The sequence below is a fragment of the Canis lupus genome, chromosome 26, assembly GCF_003254725.2.
Source record: "Canis lupus dingo isolate Sandy chromosome 26, ASM325472v2, whole genome shotgun sequence".
Classification (NCBI taxonomy): domain Eukaryota; kingdom Metazoa; phylum Chordata; class Mammalia; order Carnivora; family Canidae; genus Canis; species Canis lupus.
This window is the reverse complement of record NC_064268.1, coordinates 16,768,010-16,789,622: the sequence shown is the minus strand read 5'-3', so window position 1 is coordinate 16,789,622 and position 21,613 is coordinate 16,768,010. Positions and strand designations below refer to the sequence as shown.

At 42.1% G+C, this 21,613-nt stretch overlaps 1 protein-coding gene across 3 annotated transcripts in view; it reads right to left on the bottom strand.

The window, feature by feature from the left end:
* The window catches only part of RNF10 (ring finger protein 10), a 34,963-nt gene extending 14,622 nt beyond the window's left edge, over window positions 1–20,341 (bottom strand). For all 3 annotated transcript variants that reach the window (XM_025474194.3, XM_025474195.3, XM_049101485.1), the window contains exons 1-4: window positions 20,183–20,341; window positions 8,742–8,938; window positions 1,814–2,013; window positions 747–837 (exon numbers count right to left, since the gene is read on the bottom strand). In XM_025474194.3, the coding sequence (XP_025329979.1) occupies window positions 747–837; window positions 1,814–2,013; window positions 8,742–8,938; window positions 20,183–20,339 (645 nt within the window). In that variant the 5' untranslated portion in view covers window positions 20,340–20,341. The remainder of the gene's footprint in view (window positions 1–746; window positions 838–1,813; window positions 2,014–8,741; window positions 8,939–20,182) is intronic.
* Between the last annotated feature and the right edge of the window lie 1,272 nt (window positions 20,342–21,613).

Here is a 21,613-nt window from a genome sequence, read left to right as displayed (position 1 = left end):
GGGTCAAGAAGTAATGTACCAGTAATTTTCCAACAGATTTTCACTTCACATGCATCTATTTTTTTTTAACCAGTGAATATAAAACAGGTTTCATGGGACTTCTTTGCCATTCTATGATCATTTTATGAATTTTCACAGTTGTTGGGAAGCCAGGGTTTGAAGCCTTTAGCTTTGAAATGATTCCATATCCCTAAAAGCTAAGAGCAGCAAGGAAATACCCAGAGCTCCAAACATCAACAGAAAACAAAACGTGCCAGTGGCTGAGACTGCAGTGCAGCTGGTGACCCATTTACCTGCCATAAGACTGAGGCCTAATTTGATACTGATTACTACAAATGGCTACTAGTGAAGCCATGTCTATGCAGTGAGCCCATCTGAGGTCAGGAGGGTATCCAGCATTTCTCATATATTTCCCTGGTTACTTCTTCCCAGGAGAGGAAGCTGTAGATAGAACCTCAATATTTCCCTGGTTACTTCTTACCAGGAGAGGAAGCTGTAGATAGAACTGTTTTTATACCTTCATTTTAGATAGGAGTCTTCCAATTCCCCAATCCTGTAGGCCAGTGCAATTAGCACAAAACAAACTCCAGGAGAAACCAGGACTGATCTCTGGGGAATGTCTACAGTGTGGCCATGCAGAAAAAGGTATTAACAGTGAAACCACCCCACAGCTGCTGTGTCACCAGGGTCCCTTTCTTTAGTTCTTTCTCCCACTAACAGCTAACAAGTTTAGCTGGGCTACTCACCACTTGTTCCACAAAGTCCCAATTGACTAAAGTATCAGGATCAGCAAAATGAACTGTGTAGTCTTGGTCTTCAGACACTACAAATTGGCAGCTAGAAACAGGGGAAAAGACAAGGAAAAGGCAGACTCTCAGAATCCACCAACATGCCATCAGCAAAAAACCATGACTCCTTGACTTAAAAATCAAATACAGGCCATTAGCAGCCATGGTTTGTGAAGTACTGAACTAGGACTTTAGCCTCAGTTCTCAGCCCTGGCTTGAGGAAATCCAAAGACTTGGCAAGTAGGAGTCTAAATCTATGAATTCTGTTTCTTCTGCTTTCAAGCCCAGTCAAGCTGCTGTAAGCCTCCCTTGAACTAAAATTAACCCAGACTATGGCCCCATCATTCAGCAGGAAGCCAGATTTCCTCCCTCCCCCTGAGAAATCCTGGCATATAGCTAGTCCTCAAGGCAGTACAAAGACTCTTCTCACTCAATCATTTGATTACCAATTTATATAAAGTACTAACCAGATACTTCAGTCTAGATTCAAGGTCAAATCTTACATTATAATTATGACACACAAAAGGAAACAAAAGGGAATCAGTATTTGAGCAAATGTATGCCAAACACTCCAACCTGTCATCCAATTCTCCCTTAGGTAATTCTCCTCCTTTATAGGGGAGAAGCTGAGTCTCAAAGTGGCTAAATTACCCAAGGTTGAAGGACAAAATAAAATTCAAATCTAGGTCCAATTTCAAAGTAAACACTTTTACTACCTCATAATGACACTAAAGCATTATTTTAATTTTATCATTAATTTATATACTTATTTAAGCATTATTTTAAGAACCAGGAACATCCATTTGAAAAGTTTTTCAAGTTGCCCCCACACACAAAGAGAAAGAGAGAGAGAGAGAGAGAGAGAGGAGAAAAAGAACCGGACCAATTCCCTTTCTGTCTCTCTCCCACAGCAGTTTAAAAGAAGCTTCTTCTAAAAAATAAAAATAAAATAAAAGCTGCTTCTCAGCTCCAACAACTGCCCAGAGGCTCAACCGCACTTCCCACCTAAAAGGAGGCATACTCACTTGGCCTGTAAAAAGAGTTCCTTGTTAAAAGGCTTATGTCCCCACTTGTTCCTTTTTCCCCAGCTGCCATGTCCACTGCCTTCAAAGTGACCCGCCTGGCCACGCGGTTCAAAAGTGAAATTCAACAAGTGGTTCAGATTGATCTTCTTCGGACCAGAGAACTGGGCAGGGCTAAACTCTGCCCGTTGAGCCTCTGCTACCTAGAACAAGAATGAATCAAATATTTCTGATTAGGATGACACCTCCTGATTTATAGTAGAAACTAGAATAACCCCTCCTTCCACATGGTTTAAAATACTAACTAAATGAAACATAGGCTTAAAGTAAACAATCTTCTTAGGAGAGGGTTAACACAAAAGTGTACCTAAGATCCAGGTGGGAGCAAAGTTGAGGACAAAACCTCTTAACATACAATCACTTACACTGTTCAGGCTGCCCTGCTAAAAGGCAATTAATTATTAAATGACAAAACCCAACACAAACTCCTCTAGCTATCTTGGAAATACAAAGATTTACTTACTGGATTAATCTTTTGACAGTCCCATAGGACTCCTACACCTTCACTCTTATTACCTATTTGTTCTTTGGTCTGTTACTGACAAAAGTGAGTTTGTGGAACTAGAGTCTGGAGGCGACTTGCAGGCAGCTGCTAACTGCCATGGGCTTCAGGATCCTGCCAGAGACCTCCCATCGAAGACACACACTGCTATTCACTGTTAATTAAAACTGACAGAATTAGAACACGTAGGCAGACAATTTCAGTGTCCAGAAATAAACCCAATCAGCAGAATTGAAAGAGTTTAGAAAGTGGCAAGAAACCACACAGGAGAAATACCACTGCAAAGATGGAAGAAATCATGTTGGGGCTTTCTTAACATTCCCAAATTGAAGTGGTAGATACCGGTTATAAGTAAGCTAGTGCCATTTCCTAATACCAATTTCTCACTTAATGTCATAAGCACTGTGTCACGTCAGTCGTATTAGCATATAGTCCCTTTAAATGGCTATATACCGCTACATCAGATAGGTAGGTATACTATAGGACACAGATTGTTCGTAGCTTCTCCACCAAAACAAAATAATGTTATGATAAACCTATTTTTGGATAGATCTTTGTGCACAAATATTTGGCCACATACAATTATTTCTTCTTATTGTATAGCAGGAATTACTGGGTCAAAGGAAATACAAATTCAAGGCTTTTGCTATTTAGTCTAAAAATTTAGAGATTAGTAAGCAACATCTGCACAGACATCATAAAGAGTACAGGGGCACCTGGATGGCTCAGTTAGTTAAGCATCCAACTCTTGATTTCAGCTCAGGTTATGATCTCAGGGTAGTTAGATGGAGCCCCCCATCGGGGTCCATGCTTGGCACAGAGTCCACTTAAGACTCTTCTCTCCCTCTGCCCCTTCCCTTGTTCATGCTCTCTCTAAATAAAATAAATCTAAAAAAAAAAAAAAAAGAATCTAAAGAGTACAAAAAGGAACATGGTGAAAAATACCTTACATTGCAGAGGCAACCAATATGGCCTAAGATAGCTTATGCATATAGACCACAGTATATGACAGTATATATTAAGTACAGTGGCAAACCATAAACAATTTGACCATAAACAATTTCCTTCTATTTCAATAGATCCTGGGAGACAACACCCTCCTCTCCCCCACTGTTTATGTAACTCATCACAAGGAAGCTCATGACTTCCAGGTCATCCCCTGGCCTCTCATTCCCTGGATGCTCATTTCCATGTGGCTCTGCTATCCCCTTCATCAGTCTTCCACCCCCAATGACCCAACCTTAGGTAAGAGCTTATGCTTAGTCAACAAAATCCTCCACACCCTCAACCTTTTATCATCACCTTGTTATCCTAGCTGGCCCACTGCAACCTTTTCCAAAACTGGCCATCACAATTCCTAATTATCCTTCGAACACACTGACCCTCTCACAGTTCCTTGACCCCCACTTCATCCAGTTAGCTGGCTCTCAACTCTACCTCAGGCACCCAATTCCCAAGGACATACCATCTAGAGCTGCACCATCCTATACAGCAACCACTACTAGCCAGATGTAGCCACTGAGCACTTGAAATGTGACCAGTATCATGTAATGAAATACCATTTTAGCTATACTTGGTAAAAACATTAAAATTAATTTCACCATTTCTTTACCTTTTTAATTTAGCAACTAGAAAAGTTTAAATTATATATGGACATTTCTACTGGACAGCACTGCTCTACATCTAGACCATAGGGTAACAATCAACACTTCTCACACCATCTTAACTCTGAGCACCAACATCCAAGCAGCAACTTCCTCCTTTCTTAGCTTGCTCCCGTTAGTCTTGATTCCAATTCTTTAGCCCCTCTGAGATCTCCAAACTAGTGATCCAATTCACCCTCACAATTTCTTTTCTTACTTGGCCTAGATCCTATGGTCAACTGCCCCCTTCTCTTTGTCATCTATACTTACCTGGCAAAACCTTCCCTTGATTAATCCAACTCTCTGCCTATATATTTCCACTCCAGCACCAGACAGTTACACACAAGAACACAACCACATCACACCAATCAGTCTCACTTAAGTAGACCCTTAGGCCATCTGGCAATACTACAACCTGATGGCATTTCTGTACTCGCTAAATTCCCCAGTCACCCAGACAACTCCATTCCTCAGGACTTCCAAGGCTCCTCTCTTAGATCACCTTCCTTATTTTACTGAGACAAGAAGATCAGAAAAGAATTCCTACATCCTCCTACCAATACTTCTGCCTTCCTCTTGTTACTGAAGATGAACTGGCAAAGCGCCTATCTAAGCCGATTCCTCCACTTGTATACAAAATCCCAACTCCTCAAGGACTCAAGGACAAGGTTATAGCAATTCTCCCCCTTTCCTCTGCATATTTGCCCCCTCACAGGACAATCCCATTACCGGACAGATGCTGTAATTTCTCTAAATTTAAAACCTCTCAACTTCACACTCCCTCACCTCTCTTCGCCCCTTTAGAGCAAAGCCACTAGAAAGTACTGTCTGAACTTGCTGTTTCTTCCTCCTATCCTTCCATTTTCTCTAAATCTATGCCAATCAAGTTTTTGTCCTCACTGCTCTACCAAAGCAGCTCAAGGCCAACAACCTACCTTCATATTATCAAATCTAGTGATTCACTCTGTCCTAATATTCCATAACCTATCAGCAGAGGGCAAAACTGGTCACTTTCTCCAAAAGCCTTTTGGTTCTCCCCCCCCCCCCCCCCCTTTAAAGATTTTATTTATTCATTCATGAGAGACACAGAGAAAGAGAGGCAGAGGGAGAAGCAGGCTCCATGTAGGGAGCCTGACATGGGACTCAATCCTGGGTCTCCAGGATCAGGCCCTGGGCTGAAGCAACACTAAACCGCTGAGCCACCCAGGCTGCCCATCTTTCCTCCCTTTTTGCTCATGCCTTATGATCCATACTCAGGCCTCAGTCCTTAAATTGCCTTTCTGCAGCACTCCTTAACAATCCCACCTAATTCCACAGCTGCAAACACCAAATGCATGCAGATACCTCTCTAGCCTGGGTCTCCTCCCTGAACTCCAGATTCCATTTACTACCTCTCTCTACTTAGAAATCCAGTAACCATCTCAACACAAACATATTCCTAAAATGAAGTTCTTTATCGCAACTCCTCCCTCTTCTCTTCCAACCACCCCCCGCCCAAAACCTGGTACTTCCTGGAAATCTTCCACACTTTGGGCTCCTGCCAAAAACATTCATTTATTCAAAGTTATTCATTTCTCTGCTCAGACCCCATATCTAACATATTTTTAAAAATCCTGTTGGTAAAACAAAAAAACAAAAAAACTCTGTTGGTTCTACCTTCAGATGTCACCCCAATAGGCATGCTTCTCACCAGTTATCACTGTTTCAAAGCTTCCATCACTCTCTTCAGAAATATCTTAAGAGCCTCCCTGGTTCCACTCTCCCCTTTAAAACTCCAAGTCAGATTATAGTACTTCTCTTCTTAAACCCCCAATAGCTTCCCATCTCTGTGAACAAAAAGCAAAAGTCTCATAAGGCCCCACATGATCTGACCCTTCTTTCCCAATCTTAAGCTTCATTCCCTACTTCTCTTGCTCCACTCAAGGTAGCCTGTTTTACCTCAAACAAACCAAACATTACCATCTCTGATCCCCTGCTATTTGTGCACTTATTCCTTCCAGCTAAGATGCTCTTCCTCAAATTTATACAGTATGCTCCCTTGCTACATTCAAGACTCTACTCAAACTTCACCTCCTCAGAGCAGCTTTCCTTAGGCACCTTCTAAAACTGTTCTCTTGGGGCACCTGGGTGGCTCAGTAGGTTAAGCATCTGCCTTCAGCTTAGGTCATGATCCCAGGGTCCTGGTATCAAGCCCTGCATCAGGCTCCCTGCTTAGTGGAGGTCTGCTTCTCCCTCTGCCACTGCCACCTCCACCCGACTAGTGTGTGCTCTCTCCCTCTCAAATAAATAAAATCTTAAAAAAAATAAAAACCAGGGCATCCCCAATGGCTTAGCGGTTTAGCGCCGCCTTCAGCCCAGGGCTTGATCCTGAGGCCTGGGATGGAGTCCCACATCGGGCTCCCTACGTGGAGCCTGCTTCTCCCTCTGCCTGTGTCTCTGCCTGTTTCTAATAAATGAATAAAATCTTAAAAAAAATAAAAATTAAAAAAAAATAAAAATAAAAACTGTACTCTTTATTACTCTCTCTCCCTCTCTTTCAGTCTACTTCTTGTTAATTCGATCAGCACTTACCTTTGGATTTATTATACAGAAGATCCTTGAACAATGCAGGCATTAGGAAAACTGACCCCCTGCACAATTAAAAACCCATGTGTACGGGCAGCCCTGGTGGCGCAGCGGTTTGGCGCCGCCTGCAGCCTGGGGTGTGATCCTGGAGACCCGGGATCAAGTCCCACATCAGGTTCCCTGCATGGAGCCTGCTTCTCCCTCTTCCTGTGTCTCTGCCTCTCTCTCTCTCTGTGTGTCTATGAATAAATAAAATCTTAAAAAAAAAAAATAAAAATTAAAAATAAATTAAAAAGAAAAACCCGGGATCCCTGGGTGGCACAGCGGTTTGGCGCCTGCCTTTGGCCCAGGGCGCGATCCTGGAGACCCGGGATCAGATCCCACGTCGGGCTCCCGGTGCATGGAGCCTGCTTCTCCCTCTGCCTGTGTCTCTGCCTCTCTCTCTCTCTCTCTCTCTCTCTCTCCTCTCTCTCTCTGTGACTATCATGAATAAATAAATAAAATCTTTAAAAAAAAAAAAAAAAGAAAAAGAAAAACCCATGTGTAACTTTTGACTCCCCAAAAAAGTTAACTGCTAAAAACCTACTGTTGACTGGAAGCCTTACCGATAACAACACGTGTTTTATGTTATAGGTATTATCACTGTATTTTTACAGTAAAGCTAGAGAAAAGGAAGTGTATTAAGAAAATCAAAACAGGGGCACCGGGCAGCCCCGGTGGCGCATCGGTTTAGCACTGCCTGCAGCCCAGGGCGTGATCCTGGAGACCTGGATCGAGTCCCACATCAGGCTCTCTGCATGGAGCCTGCTTCTCCCTCTGCCTGTGTCTCTGCCTCTCTCTCTCTCTCTCTCTCTCTCTCTGTGTGTGTCTCTATGAATAAATAAAATCTTTTAATAAAAAAAAAAAAAAAAAAACAGGGGCACCTAGTGGCTCAGTTGGTTAAGTGTCAACTCTTGCTTTCAGCTCAGGTCATGATCTCAGGGTCATGGGATCAAGCCCCGAGTCAGGCTCTGTGCTCAGCATGGGGTCTGTGTGAGATGAGATTCTCTCTCCCTCTGCCCCTCCCCCTGCTCATTCTCTCAATAAATAAAATTAAAAAAAAAAAAGGAAAATCAAAATATATTTACAGTACTCTATAAAAAAACAAAAAAACAACCACATAAGGGTACCCATGCAGTTCAAACCTGTGTTGTTCAAGGGTCAAACTGTGTCAACTGTGTTTATCTCCCTAAACTAGAATATAAGTTCCTGAGGGACAATGTTCCACTCAGTATTGTATTCCAAACTGAATGTTATCTGATACACAGTACAAGACTAAATTTTTGGTGAATGAATGAATTTTTCCATGAATACATTAACTCTGTCTTATTCTATAATGGTTTCAGAGTACAGAACATTCAAACAGGAAGATAATTTAACCAGTCCCTTACTAATTTAGGTTGTTTCTGAGATTTTGCAACTACCATCAATGCTATAATGAATTCCCTTGTACAGAAGTCTTTATGCACTTACAAAAGGATACCTAAGAAACTCCTAAAATCAGGGATGCCTGGGTGGTTTCAATGGTTTGAGCATCTGCCTTTGGCTCAGGTCATGATCCTGGGGTCCTGGGATCGAGTCCTGCATCAGGCTCCACAGGGAACCTGCTTCTCCCTCTGCCTGTGTCTCTGCCTCTCTGTCTCTCTCATGAATAAATTAAATCAAGAAAAGAAAGAAAAGAAAGAAACAAAGAAAGAAACTAAGAAACTCCAAAAATCAGACTACCTGAGACTAGGATATAGCATCTTACATTTTGCTAGATACCACAAGGCAAAAGTCATTAATTAAAGTCACTTTATTACCTAAATATCCAATAGGTACCTCTAATTCAGGAGTGATAATAGAAGGACTATACAAAGTAAGGTACCACAAATTTGCTATAATTTATCACAACCCGTGATTATGACTATCTTCTTCCTCCAAGGAAATTTTCTTAACTTGCAAGGGAAGAAAGGAGGCAAAGTTCCAAACCTCGTTAATCCCTAAACTATTTAAGACTGCTTTGGTTATTTACTCTTCCACCTCTTTCTCCCCTCCTCCCCAACTACTGGGACAGGGTGGGGAAGTGGATCAGAGCTTATGCTCCTCCTTATTCTAGAAAGAACATTCTTAAATTCCATACCTCATCTCGTCTTCCACCATTAAAAGAAGAGCTAAAGACTTTGCTGCTGCCGCCGCCCCTCTGTGGAGGCATCTTGTTAAAAGTTTTGCTTTTCTGTGAATTGGAGCGACGGGACTGGTTGCTAAAATTTTCATTTTTGGGATAGGAAGGTTCACGTTTGCGATTAAAACGCTTGGATCCATTTGAGTTCTTTCCATCTGAAAGCAAAGAAAGGCAAAGAATTAGTTAAGAAATAATACAGAGCTCCTGGCTGGATCAGTCCGAAGAGCATGCAATATTTGATCTTGGGGTTGTAGGTTCAAGACCCCCATCAGGTGTGGACATTACCTAAAAAAGAAAAATCTTTAAAAATAAACAAACAGGGGTGCCTGGCTGGCTCAGTAAGAAGAGCCTGTGATTTCTTATCTCAGGGTTTTAAGGAAATAAAATCTTTAAAAAAGGCCTTGTAGGGCCCTTCTACAAACTCTACGAAATCTAGGTTTGGACCAGAGCTTTGGGCAAGACATCTCTTAGTAAAGTGGATTTTTGTTTTTTAAATGATAAAGACTTGGGACACCTGGGTGGCTCAAAGGTTTGGTACCTGCCTTCAGCACAGGGCACGATTCTGGAATCCCAGGATCAAGTCCCACATTGGGCTCCCTGCATGGCGCCTGCTTCTCCCTCTGCCTATGTCTCTGCCTCTTGCTCTGTGTCTCTCATAAATAAATGGATAATATCTTAAAAAAAAAAAAAGACAAAGACTAAAGGATCCCTCCCTTCAGAAGGGATACAAATATAGATCAGGGGCAGCCCCGGTGGCTCAGCGGTTTGGTGCCTGCCTTTGGCCCAGGGCCTGATCCTGGAGACCGGGGATCGAGTCCCACATCGGGCTCCCTACATGGAGCCTGCTTCTCCCTCTGCCTGTGTCTCTGCCTCTCTCTCTCTCTGTGTGTCTCTCATGCATAAATAAATAAAATCTTTAAAAAAAAATAAAAAATAAAAATAAATAAATAAATAAATAAAAATGTAGATCAAACCACAGATTCTCAGTTCATAATGTCTTTTTTACAGAGCTTAACCACTGCTCTTATAAAAGCCAATTTAGATGAAGTGATAGGAAAGGGAACAGCCTGGGGCAACTGGCTGGCTCCGTCAGCTCAGCATACAACTCTTGATCTTGGGGTCCTGATTTCAGGAGCCCCACAATGGGCATGGACCCTACTTCAAAAAAATTTTTTTAATTAAAAAAAATAAGAAAAAGGGAACAGCCTAACAGGGAAAGTATTTTATCTGGAAGCAGGGTAGAGGACATTATTCTCCTTAAATTACAACAACATAATGAAATGGCTTGGCCTAGGCCCCAGCAGGTACATTCAAGAAACATAACAATAAAATACTTACATATACACTAGACATCAAACTGAGAAGCCATTAAATTGACAAAACAGAAGAAATGGAGTTCTAAGAACATATTAGATCAGCATGAGTCATAAGCTTTTAAACAGTATTTCTTGGAGCACCTGGGTGGCTCAGCCAGTTAAGTGTCTGACTCTTGGTTCTGGCTCAGGGTTGTGAGATGGAGTGCCACACGGGACTCTGCATTCAGTAGAGTCTGCCTGAGATGCTCTCTCCCTCTCCCTTTGCCCCTCTCTCTGCTCGCACTCTCTACCTCTAAAACTCCCTCAAAAAATCTTTTTATAAATATATTTTTTTCCTCCAGTTTTAAGAATATATGTTTAATTCTGAAATCTGAAATAATTTAAATTTGCCACTATCCACAGAACAGCAACTTACAGTACATAATTTCATTTCACTCTCCATTTTTTTTTTTAAAGATTTATTTATTCATGAGAGACACACACAGAGAGAGAAGTAAAGAGATAGGCAGAGGGAGAAACAGGCTCCATGCAGGGAGCCCGACGTGGGACTTGATCCAGGGTCTCCAGGATCATGCCCTGGGCCGAAGGTGGCGCTAAAGTGCTGAGCCACCCTGGCTGCCCCCTAACTCTCCATTTTATACACTTGCCACATATCTTCCACAAAATGACAGACATATAAGATATACTGTCTTCTATTACTCCATGAGCATTTTCATGCATCTCTAGTCTTCAAAGCATGATTAATGGCTACACTACCATATGTTTACAATATAATCAATCTTCTATTGCTATATATTTAGAAGGTTTCTAGTTTTTTGCTAGTTAGCATTGGGAGCCTGTGTGTATATGATTATGTCAAACTCTCAAAGTAAAAGCAGATTAAATATGATCACTAAGGCTTTTTATGCATCCTCACATTGCTTTCTAGAACCATTATACCTATTTATTTATATCCTAACAATACTATAACGGAAAAAGTCTATGTCACTACATAGTTGACAACATAGAGGTGAATAAACTTTATTAAACTGAAGGGTCAAAATAATTTCTTGCTTTAAATTTGATTTTTTCTGAAGAGTAGCAACAAATACTTTTTCAATCTATTGACCATTTGCATTTTGTGTAAAGAGCACTTGTTCATATTCTTTGCCCCATTTTTTCTACTCAGGTGCTGAATGGCACAGATTAGTTTGTCCCAAACTGAACAAAGAATCCCAACAACACACATTTAACATATGCCAAAGTTTACTGGCTGGGAAAAAAAAAAAAAAGGTAAAATGCGATCTGAGAACCATATATACCTAAATAACTAAAGGTGGAAAAACTCCCCAAATCAGTCTTTGGACAAAAAAGACAACTTTATCTTGTCCCTTTGCCCATTCAGAATAATTTTTTATTTTAATCTCAGAATAAAATTTATTTTAAAAAGATTTCTGTCCTGTCTTAAATTTGTCTATCTTCACTCCATGTTGTCTTATTTCAACACAGAAATCTAATCAAATCAAGCCTACATACTAATTTAATGACTTTCATTTATGCAGAAACTTAGAATGGAAGTTGGGGGACTTTTAATGAAAAAATCCATCAGGCTTACTCTCAAAACTTTAAGGAGGTGGTAGTTTACAAAGCTAAGAGGATTCCACCAAGACCCTCAGATACTACAAAGTTTTTCCCCCAAAATACAGCTTAATCCTGTTTACGTTAAAAACATATAATCCAGGGATGCCTGGGTGGCTCAGCAGTTGAGTGCCTGCCTTTGGCTCAGGCTGTGGTCCTAGAGTCCCGAGATCGAGTCCCACATTGGGATCCCTGCATAGAGCCGGCTTCTCCCTCTGCCAATGTCTCTGCCTCTCCCTCTCTGTGTCTCTCATGGGTAAATAAATAAAATCTTAAAAAATATATATATATGTAATCCATAGAAAAATAAAAAGACACATTAAGAAACAAACTTAACTAAGGAGAGCAAAATGATGGTTATCAGAGGGAGGTGGGTGAGGGGATGAGTGAAATAGGTGAGGGGGATTAAAAGAGTACACTTACAATGAGCACTACTACTGAATCACTATATTGTACACTGGAAACTAATTTACCACTGTATGTTAACTATACTGGAATTAAAATTTAAAACGTAATTTAAAAAAATTTTGGGGGGATCCCTGGGTGGCCCAGCGGTTTAGTGCCTGCCTTCGGCCCAGGGCGCGATCCTGGAGTCCCAGGATCGAGTCCCACGTCGAGCTCCTGGCATGGAGCCTGCTTCTCCCTCTTCCTGTGTCTCTGCCTCTCTCTCTCTCTCTCTCGCTCTATGTCTATCATAAATAAATAAATAATAAATAAATAAATAATAAATAAATAAATAATAAATCTTTAAAAAAAATTTGTGTGGGAACTGTTTAAAATTTTAACATTTCGGGATCCCTGGGTGGCGCAGTGGTTTGGCGCCTGCCTTTGGCCCAGGGCGCGATCCTGGAGACCCGGGATCGAATCCCACGTCGGGCTCCCTGCATGGAGCCTGCTTCTCCCTCTGCCTGTGTCTCTGCCTCTCTCTCTCTCTCTCACTATCATAAATAAATAAAAATTAAAAAAAAAAAAATTAACATTTCTTTTTTTTTAATATTTATTTATGATAGCCACACAGAGAGAGAGAGAGAGAGGCAGAGACATAGGCAGAGGGAGAAGCAGGCTCCATGCACCGGGAGTCCGACGTGGGATTCGATCCCGGGTCTCCAGGATCACGCTCTGGGCCAAAGGCAGGCGCTAAACCACTGCGCCACCCAGGGATCCCAAAATTTTAACATTTCAAAAAAAATTTTTTTTTTTAATATTTTTTATTTATTTATTTATGATAGTCACACACAGAGAGAGAGAGGCAGAGACACAGGCAGAGGGAGAAGCAGGCTCCATGCACCGGGAGCCCGACGTGGGATTCGATCCCGGGTCTCCAGGATCGCGCCCTGGGCCAAAGGCAGGCGCCAAACCGCTGCGCCACCCAGGGATCCCTCAAAAAAAAAATTTAACATTATTAGGTTTGATAACATAATGAAAATTAATTTTCATTATGAAAAATTGGATATATTTGTTACTATATCACAAAAAGGTCAATAATGCCCCCCAGATATGTAAAAATATTAAGCTTTCTTTTTATCAGATATTTTTCAATAAGCATTGACAGTTATGAAGCATATTAATATAATTTATTCTCAGTAAGACTTATAAACACACAAACATATATATGTGTATATATATCTCACAGAAACAGGTCTGCAAAGGCAACACAGCAGGCTGACTTATGTATATAAAACAAGTTCTGTATACTTACCATTTGGGTAATTTTTAAAACTATTAAGTACCTAGAAAAAATTATTTCTAGATAAGATGACCAGTTTATTTTATAGCAGATTTTAAAAATCCAAGGTGAAGCATATCCTCAAAGAAAAAAAGGAAACAGCTAATAAAATCAGAGTCCGAATTTTGAAAGCAATAGCTTCACACTACTTTTATCACCACCATGGGACAAATAAGAGGTATGCCATCCTCTCCAAACCTGACCAAACCACAACCTGGGAATCAAGCTAACAGGCACAGGAGATGGCAGCAATGTAAACAGAGAACAGATGGTCACAGAAACTCTGCCAGACAAGGTTTACTCCTACCAGTCACCTTAAATCCCAGTTAGAGAAAGTGACTACAGTTTAATCTGAAGCTATAAACTTAAGAACTACACTTTTACCTACTACTTCAGTCAGCCATAGTTATTGTCCAACACAGCATCACTGGTAACATAAAGCGAAGCTCCAGATCTCTTAAATGTTGTCTTACCTATGGAGTTGATAAGATTTCAAATAAGTGGAAATTCAGAGGGAGAGTGCAAGTTTACCATGAGAACAAATGAGATCTCATGAAAATAGGCATATACAGAAAACGTTGTTTCCCAAATCTCATTGCCCAAGACCATCTCAGATGATACTACATTTGACCCTAATACTTTCAAGACAAACACCTACCAGTTGCAAAGATTTAGGTAAAGCCACATTCTACATTTTGAGTGCTCAAGAAAGTTAAGCTGGTACTCAGCAGGCGCACTCTTTTCATTTCTTCACTTATTACTACACAGGCAAGGAAGCAGTTTCATCATCTTTACAGAACTGCTCATTTCTAAAACAGATTACAAAACTGACCACATACGGATCCACGATTTTAGTTGCTAAAATCAACTCCTTCATCTTGTTTTCCATTTTCCTAGGGTATGCAGTCAGATATCTGAAGTGAGAGGCCAATTCTTATCTCTAGACCCAGGCAACAGATAGCTAAAAATTGAAGGTGCAGTCAGGCCTGTGACCCAGAGATAAAGTTCAGAGTACTGTTTTTGGGATGTTTTGTAGACAACTTGCCAGGACACACATGTCAATAACATGGGGGTGGAATCTGTCCTCCTTTCTCTGAAAGGAGATAGCAATGAAGATGATCTGCTTCAGATTTTGGAAAGAAAAAAAAAAAAAAAAAAAAAAAAAGTCAAGTTCCTAGCAGAAACTTATTCTCTGCTGCAAGTTTTAAATTTCAAAGTGGTGGTTCTCAATCCTGGCTACGCAGAAGAATCACTTATAGAGACTTTTAAAACTATGGATGCCAAGGGGGAATCCCTGGGTGGCTCAGCCTAAATCCCAGGTGGTTTAGCACCTGCCTTTGGCCCAGGGCGTGATCCTGGAGTCCCAGGATTGAGTCCCGTGTCGGGCTCCCGACATGGAGCCTGCTTCTTCCTCCTCCTGTGTCTCTGCCTCTCTCTCTCTCTATCATAAATAAATAAGTAAATCTTTAAAAATAAAAAAAATAAAACCATGGATGCCAGGGCCCAAGGATCTAACCCAGATCTAAACAATCAGAAAGAATCCCTAAGTGGGGTGCCTGGGTAGCTCAGTTGGTTAAGCTGCTTTCTTCGGCATGGGTCTTGATCCAGGGTCCTGAGATCAAGTCCCCGCCGAGTGGGGCTCTCTGCTCAGCAGGAAGCCTGCTTCTCCCTCTCCCTCTGCCTGCTTATGCGCACACACTCTCCATCAAGTAAGTTTAAAAAAAAAAAAAAAAAAGAATCCCTAAGAAAGAGCTCCACACAACCCTATTTTTAAAAAAAGATCCCCGGGAAATTCTGATGCACAAGCCAGAGCTGAGAACAACTGCTGAGAACTACTGTCAAGACACATTCCAAAATGGACAAGACCATTAGTTAAATGGCTCAAATCCAGAACTCAGGATCACAGAATCAACAAGAGACTTGAAAATTTAATCCAGTGTCTCAGTTCTTCCACATTTCCCTAACAGAAAGGTCTCTACTAAATAACACATCTCAGTCCTTCCCCTCATTACCAAATTAAAGACCATCAATTTTTCACAGTTAAATAAATTGGCATCATCAACATTTCTAGCTCTAGTTCTAACAGGTGGCACAACCTAGAGGTCAGAATAGCAGCCAGGAAATTTCTACTGCTGATTCATGCTATAATCACAAGCAAGTTCCTAACCCATCACTCAGAGTGGCTGACAAGCACCTCCGGAGGGGCAACATATGGCCTTACTACAGAAACAACTGACAACAAATTGAATCCAGCTGAAATTCTCACTCTGAACAAAAGGGAGAAGTAGTATCAAGAATGACACATGTCAAGTTTCTCACCTGCTAAGGGAATTTATACAAAGGTTAGTTTATAAATAATGCCCAGGACTTCTTAAGAATTCACTTGAGGGGCACCTGTGTGGCTCAGTTGGTTAGGCATCCAACTCCTGATTTCAGCTCAGGCCATGATCTCAGAGTCAGGATGGAGCCCCATGTTGAGCTCCACACAGGGCATGGAGCCTGCTTAAGATTCTCTCTCTCCCCCCATCCCTCTCCTAAATAAATAAAAGAATTCACTTGAACAAATCCTCTCAATCCCCTCTAAAGCCTCAGTTTTCTTGTCCATGAAATAAGGTTTATCCTCTACTATACCTCCTCATAGGGTCATGAAGATTAAAACTTCTGTAAAATGCCTACAACAGTGGTTGGCACAAAGTTTCCATTATTATTTGGAAGACTATTATAATTAATAAATCTAAATAATTCCTGTCAAGAGCACCCACTAGACTTCCAACAAAGCCATATAAACCAAAGACTCCAGCCAACAGGCCCGGAAATTCTTGTAACTTCTCTTAAATGGTTATTAAAAGCTTCAAGTCACCTCAATTTTCAAAGCCATCAAAACCTCCTGGTCCATTTACAGCTTAGAAGCAAGTCTTCAAGGCAGATTACCACTAGTAACCTGGCTCCTGGTACCGGAATAGGAGGAAGTGTGTCAGGATAGTGCTTCATATCATCAACCTCAAAATAACTACTTCATAATACCTGACCTTCCCTTAACCTCCATGGTAGTACCATCCCCCGCCTAGGGGAATGGGGCAAGAGCCTGGTTCTGGGCCAGGTTCCATTGTTTGTCCATAAACTGCTTAACCTCTCTTGCCTCTTTTTACTTTCTTTGCTCTTTCTAAATGACTTTCCCCAAACTTTAAACCACTTTTCTCCTCTGGGCTATATTCTTGGGCTATTCACTGTTAAACATTCTTAGAATTACATCTTAGGCCTACTGAACAAAGCTGTAGGAATAAATCCAAGAAAAGGAATGTTCTGTGAATGTCTAAAGTAATTAGCCAAAGGAAAGAAACTGTGGTATGCCACTATGGCAGAAAAGACCAAGTTAAATCCCAGGAGCCAAATTTACCTATTTCCTGAGTGTGTGAACTTAAGCCAACTGCAGAAACAAAGACTCAAGTATATTAAACATGTAGCTAGGAAGCAAATGACCATTTCTGACATGCAGTTTAGAAAACAGAACAGAGGGTTTTTTTCCTCACCTGAGGTAGGGAAAGAAGAAAGGAGAATTAAATATTTAAAATCTGAACAACCCCTGTTCCTGTTACTTTAACAAAGAAAGGTAAGTTATGTATTTTCACCTCACCCTCCCTTTTCTTTCTTCAACTCAGAGCTCTGAAACTCAAGAGGTCAAGTTTCCAGCAGAATCAAGTACATGAAGTATTGAGTCAGCTGCTAAAATACTACAGAAACCTATGGAATTGGGATCCCTGGGTGGCGCAGCGGTTTAGCGCCTGCCTTTGGCCCAGGGCGCGATCCTGGAGATCTGGGATCGAATCCCACGTCAGGCTCCCGGTGCATGGAGCCTGCTTCTCCCTCTGCCTGTGTCTCTGCCTCTCTCTCTCTCACTGTGTGCCTATCATAAATAAAAAATTAAAAAAAAAAAGAAACCTATGGAATTATGCTGAATATGAGCCTACCGTTTTGTTAGAACCCTCTAGAATCAGTGTATAAGAGGTCCTGAATGATATGTGCCATAACAGCATTGGTCTTAGCTATGTTCTATTTTAAATTTTTTTCTTTTTAAGATTTTATTTATTCATTCGTGAGAGAGAAGCAGAGGCATAGGCAGAGGAAAAAGCAGGCTCCCTGCAGGGAGGCTGATGCGGGACTCGATCCTAGGACCCTGGGATCACGGCCTGAGCCAAAGGCAGATGCTCAACCACTGACCTACCCAGGTGCCCCTAACTATAACGTTTTTGGGTTTTTTTTTAAGATTTTATTTATTTATTCATGAGAGACAGAGAGAGAGAGAGGCAGAGGGAGAAACAGGCTCCATGCAGGGAGCCCAACGTGGGACTCGATCCCGGAACCCTAGGATCACGCCCCAGGCAGAAGGCAGGCGCTAAATCTCTAAGCCACTCAGGGATCCCCAGCTATAACGTTCTTAGGGCAGCATTTGCTGCCCTTCAGTTCAACCTTAAAAGTTAGCCGATATCCAGCTTTTCCTAAGCCATTTTTAATTTCTACCTACTCTGCCTTTGATCTGTTTCTAAATGCATGCAGTGGATTATGCCTAATAAACTCTGTATTTAGCTACAAACCTATCCTTCCTATTTGTTAAGGGTACATGGCAGTAGCCAGAAAAGTAGGCATTGGCAATGGCAAACATGCACAAGCTTGCTAACATATTAAAAACTAATGCTACCAGATGGCACACTGCATATTTTATAAAACTTGGCAAAAACTCCTTCCTTCCTTAAAAGCTTTCAATTAAGAAGGTGAACAAGTGTTTTAAGAGCATTTTATACTATTCAACTGTTATTAAAAAATCACCTTACTCAGAAAACCAACAATAAGTATTCTATACAAGTCTATCTGAAACACTAACAAATATTTTCTTGGTCAAACTACAACAATTCTCTATCATCCTGATGGGTAATCAGAGTTAGGTCTAACCAACATATTCAAAGTTAGGAACAAAATAAGTAAAATGCCTTAAAATATCGGTTTTCTTATTGGATTTATTATTGTCACAAACATTCACTACTGCCTCACTACAGAATAAACCAAAGACAATTATTGCAATAGACTCATTATTTTATGTCAGTGGTTTAAAAGGAAGCCCAGAAAAATTAGTTGACAATTCAGACAGCTAGAAAATCATCATCTTTAACTTCACACCTAGGAATAGAGTGTGAATAAAATTTTCCCTGCAAAAGGACTCTAACCTACTAAAAGTAGTTATTTATCAATTACACCAAAAACTTTTAGACTAAACCAAACCAGCAGTTCTAACACTAGCCAAGAGGGGTGGCTACCCTCTAATTCTAGAGGGATATGTGATAAAGCTACACATGGGCAAAACCCCCAAATTAATCTACATAATACTGCCCGAAAGTCCACACTAATCCCTGCTTAGTTATTTAAAGCATTTATTATTGATACAATTGGCCTCCACCTGGAACTCCTATAAACAATTTCTAGAAGTCTTCAGCATACCAGGTAAACAAGTTTGCTATACCCAAAAGATCAACTCTGAACAAGTCAGTCTTAAGATTGTTTTTTCTCTTTGTTTTTAAGCCTGACAGTTTTTAAATCTTAAAAAGTGTTAAATCGGACATCCACATTTGGGGACTTCAAATGTTCCCTGTCTGCCACACATCCTCACTTCCACTGCAAACATCTTCCTGTTACTGCTCATATAATCACAGCAGAAAATAGCAGAGATTTGTACACAGGCTTTTAAGTACTATAGAGAACATTCAACTCCAGACTCTGCCAACTCCTAAACTCCTGGCCTCTCAGCTTTTTCCTTCTTCAGAAATGAACAATTCCACCTTGCTGGACAAGCTAACAATCAGAGTATAGATAACAGAGGTATAAACCTAGCCTAGGCCCTGGTGCATGGTTAAGCCCTCAATAAGCAGTAGCTATCATCACCAAGATGGTCATAACATCGAAAGGCCTGACTACAAAAATAAAATTTTTCCTGCAAAAGGACTCTAACCTACTACAGGAAAACAAGCATGATGTGTATGTGGCGACTAGCTGTCAGGTATTCTTCTAAGCTCTTAGTTCCGTTTGTTTTCTAAGTTAATTTAATTAATTATTATCTCTACCTTCACGGAAAAGGAAATTTGGAAGCTCAAGGTTTGGCAGATCTAAAAAGGCTGAATCAGAGCCCTCGATCTTAACTACTCCTCCACAATGAACAAAGCCATTAGAGGACCAGTCTTCCTCAACAGAGGAATGGATCCGGAACCAGATGACTAGGAAATTTGAGTGTGAAAAGTCCTTGGGCCCCACCCTCCCCTGTTTAAACTTGAACACTCTCCAATGCTAATTCAACATTAAAGGGTAGAACAACTCGGTGGTTTAGAAGCGTGGACTGGTGAGTCAGACAAACCAGCAGGTCTTAAGGCCTGCCGTGAGGCACATACCCTACCTTTTCTGAACCTCAGTTTCCTCATCCACAAAATGGGGATAAGAATAGCACCTACTTCACCAATCTGTTTCGAGTATTAATGCAAGGTTAATGCAAGCATTCACCTAAACCACGCTGCACCGTGTTCGTGAAGTGTTAGTGTATAAATAACGGGAGCCACGGAAAAGGGGAGAAAGGTAGAAATGATGGTAGAAAGCGGAGCTGTCCCTGGGTGACCCAGCGGACAACAGAGCGAGGATCCTCCCCAGCCTCGGGGGCAGTCGCCCCCCGCTCCCCGCCCCCCGTCCGGGGAGCACGCCCTTACCGCTCTTGGGTTTAGACTCGCCGGCCGGCCCCGCCGAGGCGGAGCGGGGCGGCTGTTGCCCTTTGCTGCTGCCCGAAGAGGCGGAGGAGCTGCTGGAGCCGCTGTTCTTGTCCATGTCGGAAGCGGTGGCGGCGGCGCTGGGGGAGCTCTGCGGCATCAACGGGGGCCTCGGCGGCGGCGGCGGTCGGAGCGGAGCGGGCGCGGCGGGGACCCAGGCTCATGGCGTTCGGGGCCGGCGGGGGTCGGCGGCGGCAGCGGTTCTCGGCCTTCATGGCGACATTTTTCCCTGTTTCCTTCCTCGGCTTCTCAAACTGGAAAGAGAAGCGGCGGGCGGGGCTGTCGAGCCCGGCGGCGGCGGCGGCGGCGGTGGTGGCGACAGAGAAGGAGGAGGAGGCCGGGGCTCGGAGGTCCGGGCCGGGCCTGGCGGGGCGGAGGCTGCGGGGGAAGGGGAGGCGAGGGAGGGTGCGCGAGCCCCGCCGGCCGGCCGGACACGCTCTCCCGCCGCGGGGCAGGGGAGAGGGCTGGCTGTCTTGGTGTCGGGGACGGGTGTCTCCGACACAGCGACCGACACTCGCCTCTGGGCCGAGGCCGAGGTGCTCCGGCAATGGCGACGAGTCGCCAAACAGCATCTCGAAGAACCCGGATGGACTATATATAGTGGCAATGTAGGAGTGACGCCCTCTGGGAAATGTAGTTTTCTACCTACATCCGGGCCCAGTGAGTTCCACCCTCCCACCCCTCCGTTTGAAAGGATGATGGGACTTATAGTTCAGGTTTTAGTTTAAGTAGGCTAATAATGTGCACAATAATATGCACCACTACTAATAACCCAAACATTGGAATATCTGTGGAATCCTTTTGTTTATTTATTGGTTATGGTTCTTAATCTAGTATGAATATCAATTTATTTATGGCTCTATCCCCCAATATTTTTTAAATTTTTTTTATTGATGTTCAATTTACCAACATACAGAATAACCCCCAGTACCCGTCACCCAATCACTCCCACCCCCCGCCCTCCTCCCCTTCAACCACCCCTAGTTCGTTTCCCAGAGTTAGCAGTCTTTACGTTATGTCTCCCTTTCTGATATTTCCCACACATTTCTTCTCCCTTCCCTTATATTCCCTTTCACTATTATTTATATTCCCCACATGAATGAGAACATATAATGTTTGTCCTTCTCCAACTGACTTACTTCACTCAGCTATCCCCCAATATTAATAAGGGCAAAAATAATGACAAAACCCTACATTTAATATCACTGCACAGCACTTCCTCATACAAAACTTCATTTCATTGTTAACAAGTCATTTATTAATAGAAGCCATTGTCAGGGTGCCTGGGTGGCCCAGTTGGTTAAGCATTCAACTCTTTTTTAAAATTTTTTTTTAATTTATGATAGTCACACACAGAGAGAGAGAGGCAGAGAG